General features: G+C 62.2%; 1 protein-coding gene across 1 annotated transcript; it reads right to left on the bottom strand.

Annotated features, from left to right (window-relative positions):
- Positions 1–395: 395 nt before the first annotated feature.
- On the bottom strand, positions 396–8,651 carry RNPEP (arginyl aminopeptidase). Its single transcript, XM_054290732.1, has 11 exons — positions 8,229–8,651; positions 7,606–7,746; positions 5,838–5,986; positions 5,193–5,309; positions 4,841–5,076; positions 3,961–4,074; positions 3,564–3,676; positions 3,127–3,235; positions 2,338–2,562; positions 1,612–1,754; positions 396–650 (listed from the first exon to the last, which is right to left on the bottom strand). The coding sequence occupies exons 1-11, from the start codon at positions 8,649–8,651 to the stop codon at positions 492–494; spliced, it is 1,929 nt and encodes a 642-aa protein (XP_054146707.1). The 3' UTR covers positions 396–491.
- Between the last annotated feature and the right edge of the window lie 562 nt (positions 8,652–9,213).

The following is a 9,213-nucleotide window of genomic DNA, read 5'->3' as shown; positions in this document are numbered from 1 at the left end:
CACATGCAGGCCCCACTGGCTCTTTAAAGCCCTTGGGAGAGCAGGAGCACCCCTTTCCTCCAAACCAGGGTGAGCCCCAGTGTGGTGGCAAAAAGCAAGGCAGAGACGCAATCCCCAACTCCTCTGGAGCAGCACTGGAGCCAGGAGCTCCCAGCTTTGCCACACTGCAGCAGCTCCCCATGTCCCCACTGTCACACTGTGGCAGCTGGACAGGAGCCCAGCAAGGAGCAGTGTGGGTCAGGGCCAGGAGCTGCTGCAGCCCTGCAGGCACTGAGGCCAAGCCCGTCCCTCCCGTGCCAGCAGCAGGAGATGCCAGCAGCACCCAGAGCAGGGCTGGCACTGGGGCAGGGAGTCACTCTGAGGTGCCCGCGGCTCACTGGGAACAGGAAGAACACTGAGAAAAAATCCCACATTTTAATAAGGAAACGTGAGAGGGAGGCACTGAGGTCCTGCCAGCAGGAGCACCGGCGGAGGGCAGAGCCCGGGCTGCCTCAGGCCTCGGCCAGGCCCAGGATCTTCTTGACGTAGTTCTGCACGTTGACGTGGAGCTGCGGGGCCGTGGCAGAGAAGGTCTCCATGGCCAGGGCCCGCGCGGCCTCGGAGCCGCCCCACATGGCGCGGTAGAGCGGCAGCGTGTACTTCTGCTTGCCCTGCGGGGACAGCGCAGTGACAGCCCCGGCCCCGCCCGGCACGGCACGGCGGGGACACCCCGGTCCCCGGTCCCTGCTCTTGGCGAGGCACTGAGCTCACGGCAAAGGCACGGAGTGGGGAATGCTGCCGTGGGCAGCCCTTGGCACCGCAGCACCTGGAGAGGGGAGGGCACCTGAACCTTGGAGAAGGAGCAGACCCTGAGAAGCTCAACAAGGCCAAGTGCAGGGTCCTGCACCTGGCTCAGGATGGGATGGAGAGCAGCCCTTTAGAGAAGGACCTGGGTGACAAATTGGGTGTGACCTGGCCAGGTGCTCTCCCAGCCTGGAAAGCCAGCTGTGTCCTGGGCCCATCCCCAGCAGCAGGTGAGGGGGAAATTCTGCCCTCTCATAATAAGACCCCAACACTGGAGCACTGCATCCAGCTCTGGAGTCTCCAGCACAAGGCACACAGGGACAGAGCAGGTCCAGAGGAGTCCATGGAGCTGCTCCAGGGCTGGAGCCCCTCTGCTCTGGGGCCAGGCTGGAAGAGCTGGGGGAGTTCACCTGGAGAAGGCTCCAGGGAAACCTTAGAGCCCCTTCCAGTGCCAAGAGAGCTGGAAAGGGACTTTGGAGAGACAGGACAAGGGGAAATGGCTTCCCACTGCCAGAGGGCAGGGTTAGATGGGATATTGGGAAGGAATTCTTCCCTCTGAGGGTGGTGGGGCCCTGGCACAGCTCTGGAAGTGTCCAAGGCCAGGTTGGATGGGGCTTGGAGGAACCTGGTCTAGTGGAAGGTGTCCCTGCCCAAGGAGTGGGGTGGAATAAGATGAACTTAAGGGCCTTTCCCACCCAAACCATCCTGTAGGACTATCAAAAGTGAGAGCCAACCCCTGTCTCTCTGGCACTGAAGGCTTTGTACCCCATGCCCATCTCTCCCCACTGGCATGCTGCTGGGCACTGCCACCAGTGCCCAGGGACAAACCTGGCTGTGCAGGAAGTCCTTGACTTTGCTGTACTCAGCCTCCAGGTTGTTCTTGAGGACAATCTGGCACCAGCGCAGCCGCAGCTCAGCGTTCTGGGCCTTGGAGATCTTGGGGTACATCTTGCTCAGCCTTTTCACATTTCCTGTGAGAGGGGAGCAGTCACCATCCCCCAGGGAGCTCTGAGCCAGCTCCCAGCCCCTGCTCCCAGTGAACCCTGTCAGTGCATCCCAGCTGTGCTGCAAATTCTCTGGGATCCTCCCAGCCTTGGGTCAGCCCTGGCCCCTGCCCAAGTGCCCCCAGCCCCAGCTCTGGAGCACCCCAGGCTCTTGCTGGCCCTGGGCAGGACGGTGCCCTTGTGGGGTGTCCCAGGCTGGGCAGCCCTGCAGGGCCATGTGCTGCTGCCTTGGGGTGCCAGCACTAAGTGGGAGGAGATTCCTCAGCAAAGAGGGCAAGGAGAGTTACAGTGACATGGGGACACAGCCCAGCAGAGCCAGCATGGGGACAGCAGGACTGCACATGTCCCCATAAATCCACCTGGTTCTCCATCCTCCACCACACCAACCAAGGCTTCCCTGGAACCAGGACTCAGAGCAGTTGGAGGGGCTGATGGCCACACACCAGAGTGTCCCCACAGTGTGCCCTCTGGGTGGACTTGGGCACATCACCCTGTGTCTCCTCTGGGCACCAGAGCCCTGGCAGTGCCCTGGCAGTGCCCTGGCACTCACCTTCAGGCAGGGGGGACTTCTGCAGGATCTGATCCAGGAAATAGACCAGCTGGTACGTCCTCCAGCCCATGATGTCCACGGCTTCAATGGCCTCCATGTTCAAGCTGTCGGCTGCCCAGAGCTCTGCCAGCTCCTCCGCCGGCCTCATCAGCTGCTGCCCCGGGGACAGGTCAGGCAGGTAGGGCGGCCAGCCCGGCGTGTTCAGCCAGCGGTCAAACTCAAACCCTGCAGCAGGGCAGGAGGGAGAGCTGGGAACAGAGCCCTGAGCCCACACCAGCTGCTGCTGCCCAGAGCCTCCCAGCTTCCCCCAGTGCCACCAAACCTGCCTGAGGATGGTGACTACCACAAACTAACGGGGTGAGGCATCAGACACATGGGCTCAGGGTGTGCTTGTGGGTACCATACCTCCAGCTCCTGCCAAGCCTGGATCTCCAGCAAGGCTGAGCCAAGCCCAGAGTGCTGGCTGGGCCTGATCCCAGTGCTCACCCGACTCACCAGGCTGAGTCACAGACACCCCATGAAGCAGCACCCAAGTGCAGAGCAGGGACTGGGTTTGAATGGAAAAAAATGAGGCTGAGCTGGCACATGGCCATGCCTGGGCCTGATCCCAGCTGGCCAGTGCCACCCGTGCCTGCTCTGACAGAGCCAGGCTGGCAGCAGCAGCATCTCCAGTAAAACACACAAGCAATGTGCAAAGGCTCTGGGGGACATGGGCTGCTCTGACACCCTCGGGAGCGGGACTGAGAAGTGGCAGCCCCTGTTCCCTGGCCAGGACGGTGCTGTGCTGACCTGGGATGGAGTCCACGCCTTTCTCCTTCAGCTCTGGGAAGTACTCCAGGAAGAACCCGAGGGTGTCGTCCGCAGTGATGCTCTGGAACTTGAACCGGTTCATGTAGGCCTGTGGGGACAGATGGGGCTGATGCCAGACTCTGTCACCAGCAGTGCTGCCCAGGCCTCTGTGTGCTCCACCTCATGGGGGAACCCCTTCCAGCCCCTGTTCCCTCCAGGGGCTCCCAGCCCCTGCATCCCCACGGATACCCCTCAACATTCCCAGCACCTGCTGCAAGCACAAGGCGAGGCTCTGCCTTCATCTTATTCCCCTATTCACATTCCCATTTCCCACCTCTTCCTCTTCTCCCCAGCCACCCTCTCAGCCTGTCCTTCCCAGGCTCCTGCTGTGCCCTGGCCTCCTGCCGTGACATTTTAACTTTGCAGCTCACACCCACCTGGAGGAAGGCATCAAACTTGCTCTGGTTGCCCACAAGATGGGCCAAGTAGCTCACGAAGCAGTACCCCTTCTCATAGGGTGTTTCATTGTATGTGTCATCTGGATTGACACCTAGAAAAAGGCAAAACAGTCAGAAATCCTCTGCCCAGCTGCAAAACAACACAGCCCTCACAGGCACCAAGATTCCCCCATCAGTGCTGGGGGCAGCCTATCCCATCCCTCCTGCAGCCACCAGGTCCCATCACCCGTGCTGGTGTTACTGCCAGCCATGGAACAGCCCAGCCCCACAGCCCACCTGTCCTTGTCTCACTCCCTCAGAGCCCAGGGACACCCAGGGACACCCAGGGACACCCAGGGTCACTCAGGGGCACCCAGGGACACCCAGGGACACAGACCTGGCTCGATCACCACCCGCAGCTTGTTGAGGGGATGGTCCTCCCCCGTGGCGTCCATGTGCTGGCGCAGGAGGGCCCTTCCCGTGGCAGCCTCCAGGCAGGTGTAGGGCAAACCTGGGCAGAGACAGGAGGAGGCGTTCGGGCAGCCCGGGCAGACCCCTGCGCACTGCGGGCACAGCGGGCGCTGCGGCGGGAGAGGAACAGCATCAGTGCACGAGCTGGGACAGCAGGAACCCACACATGAGGAGCTGGGATGGCAGAGCTGCAGGGGGCACATGGGGCAACCCAGCCCCAGGCAGTGAGAGATTTTTTGAGACACTTAAATTCATGTGGATACAGCAAATTGTGCTGGGAGAGCACGAGCTTCTGGACAGGACTGTGAGTCCAGAGGGGAGCTCAGGACAGCTGGTGTCAGCTCCACATGGGAGCTGCAGGAGGATGAGGAAGGTGAGGCAAGGACACAGTGCCCCCATTCCTGGCAGGGGTTGCAGGGAACTGTCCATCTCAGAGCAAAGGATACCAGAAATCAAAGACATTAAAGATCATCTTGTTCCACCCTCTGCCATGGGCAGGGACACCTTCCACTAGACCAGGTGGCTCCAAGCCCCTTCCAACCTGGCCTTGGACACTTCCAGGGATGGGGCAGCCAAAGCTTCTCTGGGCCACCTGTGCCAGTGCCTCCCCAGACTCCCAATATCTAATCCAAACCTACTCCTTTTCAGTTTACAAACCCCACAGGGCCTCGCAGCTACTGCCCTTCACCTGTTCTGAGATGCAGCGTGGGCTCCATCCCCAGGGGCACTCGGAGGGATGCCCTGAGCTGTGGGGCAGAGCCCAGACCCCCAGGGCTCAGCAGCCCCAGGTAGGCAGGGCCACGCACCATAGACCTCGGTGGAGATGCGCCTCTGGGCGTACATGGTGAAGCCCTCGTTGAGCCAGAACTCGCCCCACGAGGCGTTGGTGACCAGGTTGCCAAACCAGCTGTGGGAGATCTCATGGATGATGACGTCCACCAAGGAGCGGTCCCCGGCCAGCAGGCACGGCGTGACGAAGGTCAGGCAGGGGTTCTCCATGCCGCCAAAGGGGAAGGAGGGTGGCATGAACAGGATGTCGTACCTGCCAGGGAAGGCCGGGCTCAGACCCTGCTCCTCTTGAAAACAGGGCTGGGGACAGAAGGAAACTCTCTCCCTGTCCCTGAGGAACCAGGTCCTTCAGGAACCTTCCAGCCATACCTGCCCCAAACATAAGGTCCAAAGAGTTTCTCTCCAACCACCAGGAACTCCTCAATCACCCCATCATATTCCTTCTTGGCAGCCTCGATCAGGCAGGGCTCGGCCCAGACGCGGCTCCTGCCAAGTGCAGAGAAGAGGAAGTTTAACCATTAGGGGACTTTCACCTTGTTGCTTCATCAGACAGAAACTGCACAGGTTTATTCCAAAGAAAAACAAAACTCTGTTGATAAAGGCATCTAAAGGTGCCAATAGTGCAAATTGCTGTGATTTCTTTCCTTGTCTGAATGTCAAAGGGCTTTTATATGGCTGCAGTGGGAGCCAAGAGCTCAAGAAAGCACCAGCCTGTGAGGAAATGTGGGATCCTCCATGCATGGGACCCACTGCCTTCATTCATGTGCAAGGTGACATGAGCAGAGCCAGGGACCCTCCTGAAGGTGAGGGGACACAATATCAAGGCTCCTTTTCACGGTCCAGTTTGAGAAGGACCCTCATCCCATCTGGTGACACAGACAGGGACTGACTGTGCCATGCTCATGCCAGTCTCTGCTCTCCAGAGCCCCTGGAGCAGGGAGAAGCAGAAAGTGGCTGCCACAAGAGCTTCAGTGTGCAGCTGCCACAGCTCTGGAGCCCTCCTGAGCCCCTTACCTTGGGCCAACATCAGCAGACACGATGTCCCCAACAACCAGAGCAATCAGGTAGGAGGGGATTGGCTGGGACATCTTGAACACAAAGGTGTTGTCCTTCTGCTTCTCCCAGCTCGTGGCACTCATCACAGCCGTGAAGCCCTCGGGGACCTGACCACGGGGACAGAGCCACCCATGAGATTCACAGCACACACAGTGGCAGGCCAGCTAAGCCAGCTGGGACACCACACTGGCTGATGGCAAATGTGTCCCAGCCTGAAAGTGCCGGGGCCAGGGGCACTGCAGGCTTTGGGGAGCAGAGCAGGAACACCCCAAACTCCCACTCAGGATCCCAGCTGCATCCCTGCCATGCTGGAGTAGCTGGAGCTGCCCCAGGTGCCCCTGGAGCTAGCAGGAGATAAGGAAATGCTGGAGCTGCAGGTGTGAAAGGGCAGAGGATGCAGATCCCTCAGCTGCTGACTCCCCTCCCAGTTCTTGCACAACAACTCATTTTTCTTGTTCTTAAGCCAGTGCAGAAGCCATGGCAAATCCACCAGCCTGGGCTGAGCCCAGGGACACTGATCCAGTGTGCCCCAGCCCAAGCAGGGGGTGAGTCCATGGTGCACAGGGATACAGAGCTCACACCTTGGACAGAGCTCACACCAGAGCTCAGCAACAGCCCCATGCTCACCCTGTGGCACCAGAGGGGCTCTGCCCTGGGACAGCAAAATAAATCAATCCTGGCATCAGCAGCTGATGCCACCACACGCCATTGGCATGGATGGTGTCACACCATTAAGCATTCCCCTTGCCCACAGCAGGATGGCACACGTGGCAGCCCCGTGCCAGTGTCACCACATGCCCACACAGACAAGGGGGGAATCTGGATTTAGTGCCATCTTTGGGGAACAGCAGCTGCTCCCTCCTGGAAGGCTGGCAGCCCCAGAACTGCCACCAGGAGCCAGCATGGCCCAGCACCACCACCCTCCTCCAGCTGCTTCCCCCAAACTCAGCCCCTCCTGCTACAGATGCCAGGAGCTCTGGGCAGCACAGCCAGGCCAGCACATGCACCCACTCCTGGGCACCAGCACTGCACCTGGGGAGAGCATCTAAGAGAAAAACAGCCCAAGTACAGGTGAGTGATTTCTCAGCTGGGGCTGAGCAGGAGGGTTTGAAGCAGTGTCCCTGCTGTGATGCCCCAGGCCTTTGGCACATTCCCTGCAAGGGACCCAACAGCTCAGAGCAGTTTAAGCTGGAAGGGACATTAAAGATCATCTTGTCTCACCCCCTGCCATGGCAGGGACACCTTCCACTGTCCCAGGCTGCCCCAAGCCTCGTCCAACCTGGCCTGGGACACTCCCAGGGATCCAGAGGCAGTCACAGCTGCTCTGGGCACCCTGTGCCAGGGCCTGCCCACCCTCACAGCCAAGAATTCCTTCCCAATATCCCATCTAACCCTGCCCTCTGGCAGTGGGAGCCATTCCCCCTTGTCCTGGAACTTAGATCCTTGTCCCAAGTCCCTCTCCAGCTCTCCTGGAGCCCCTTTAGGCCCTGGAAGGGGCTCTTGGGTCTCCTCAGAGCCTTCTCTTCTGCAGGTGAACAGCCTGGCTGGCAGGAGGCTGAAATCCCAGCTCTCCCAGCCTGGCTCCACAGCAGAGGTGCTCCAGCCCTCGGATCATCTCCATGGCCTCCTTTGGACTTTCTTCCCCAGAAAACTTTGCACTCATGGAGGGTTTTGCTGCTGCTGGGTGTCAGGGAACGGCTGGGGCAGCTCCTGGGGCTCCGCTTACCTTCACGGTGGCTGAGTAGGTGAACTTGACTGAGGGGGTGTCGAAGCAGGGGAAGAAGGACCTGTTGAGCACAGCCTGGCCCTGGGTGTACATGTAGGGCTTCTGCTTCCCAGCCGTCTGCTCAGGGGACAGCCAGCACACCTGGGGGGGACCAAGAGCCCAGTGAGGGGCGGCTCGACCAGGGCTGCTCCCTGTGGAGGGAGCTGGGAAGGGGCTCCTCACCCAGGGGTGCTCTGCTCACCCCAGACCTGGTGTCCCCCAGACCATCCTCCAGCTCCCCTCAGGTCTGGCAGCCCCCAGTCCACACCCAGTGTTCTCCCGGTCCCTGTGGGCCTGGGTGTCCCACGGGGCTCGGTGTCCTTTCCATCCAACACATCACCTGTTGGGCTCGGTACTTCCTCACTCCACCCTGCTCATCCCGGGCCCGGTGTCCCCCAGTGTTCCCCTCCCGACCCCGGGCCCGGTACTCCCCAGTGTCCCCCTGCTCATCCCAGGCCCGGTGTCCCCGGTGTCCCCCTGCTCTCTCTGGGCCCGGTGTTCCCCGGTGTCCCCCTGTTTATCCCGGGCCCGGTGTCCCCGCTGTCCTCCCACCCCCCCGGTGTCCCCGGTGTCCCCGCGCTCACCCCGGGCCCCTCGCCCGCCTCGTAGTCGATGACGAGGGTGAGCAGCTGCCCGGCGCGGGGGGCCTGGGGCAGGGTGATGTGCAGGGCGCTGCCGTAGCTGGCGAAGGGCCGGCTCTCCACGGGCAGCGCCTGCCCGGCCGCGTCCCCGGGCCCGCCCGGCGGCGGCAGGAGCGCGGCGCGGCTCACGGCCAGTGCGGGGTGCGCGTCCAGCCGCAGCTCCGCGCCGCCCGCGCCGTCCCGCTCGCAGCGCAGCTCCAGCCGCGCCCGGCCCTGCAGCCGCCCCGCGCCCGCGGCCGCGAAGGACACGCGCAGGTCCAGGTGCAGGTGCCGCAGCGACCACGGGCCCGCGCTGCTGGCGGAGGCCGCGTCCCGCACCGGGGCCCGGGCCCGCACCGCGGCCGCGTCCGGAGCTGGGGCCGCCATCGCCGCGCCGGGACCGCGACCGCGCCGGGGCGGGGCCGCCTGAGGGGCGCGGGGGCGGGGCCGGGGCCGGGGCCGGAGGCGGGAGTGGGGCGGGGCCGGGGGCGGGGCCGGAGTATGGAGGGGCGGGGAATCCATGGAGGCGGATGGAGGGGACCCGGGGGGACCCAGGGGGAATCCATGGAGCGGGGATGGAGGGGAGCCAGGGGGGATCCATGGAGGGGAGATGGAGGAGACCCATCCATGGGTGGGGGATGGAGGGGACCCCTGGGGAGTTCCCTCGGGGCTCCACGAATGGTGGATGGAGAGAAATCCACGGGTGGGATCCATCGGGGAACCATGGGTGGGGATGGAGGGGACCCATGGTGGGATACATCGGGGATCCATGGGTGGGAATTGGAGGGGATCCATGGGGAGATTCCCTCGGGGTTCCACAAGTGATGAATGGAGAGAAATCTATGGGTAGGATCCATTGGGGATCCATGGGATCGAGGAGACCCATGGTGGGATCCATGGGTGGGAGATGGAGGGGATTCATCTGTGGGTGGGGGATGGGGGGGACCCA

The sequence above is a fragment of the Melozone crissalis genome, unplaced genomic scaffold (assembly GCF_028551555.1).
Source record: "Melozone crissalis strain CALT ecotype California unplaced genomic scaffold, PUWL_Pcris_2 ptg000086l_1, whole genome shotgun sequence".
Classification (NCBI taxonomy): domain Eukaryota; kingdom Metazoa; phylum Chordata; class Aves; order Passeriformes; family Passerellidae; genus Melozone; species Melozone crissalis.
The sequence above is the reverse complement of the archived record's forward strand: the minus strand, read 5'-3'. Positions and strand labels throughout refer to the sequence as shown.

Bases quoted from the DNA above. Each gene is read 5' to 3' on its own strand.
- RNPEP (XM_054290732.1), bottom strand. From the start codon at position 8,651: ATGGCGGCCCCAGCTCCGGACGCGGCCGCGGTGCGGGCCCGGGCCCCG. The intron at 5,310-5,837 runs GTAAGGGGCTCA...TGCACTTGGCAG, and splicing joins TCTGCTGATGTTGGCCCAAG to GAGCCGCGTCTGGGCCGAGC. The intron at 5,077-5,192 runs GTATGGCTGGAA...CTTCCCTGGCAG, and splicing joins GGACCTTATGTTTGGGGCAG to GTACGACATCCTGTTCATGC.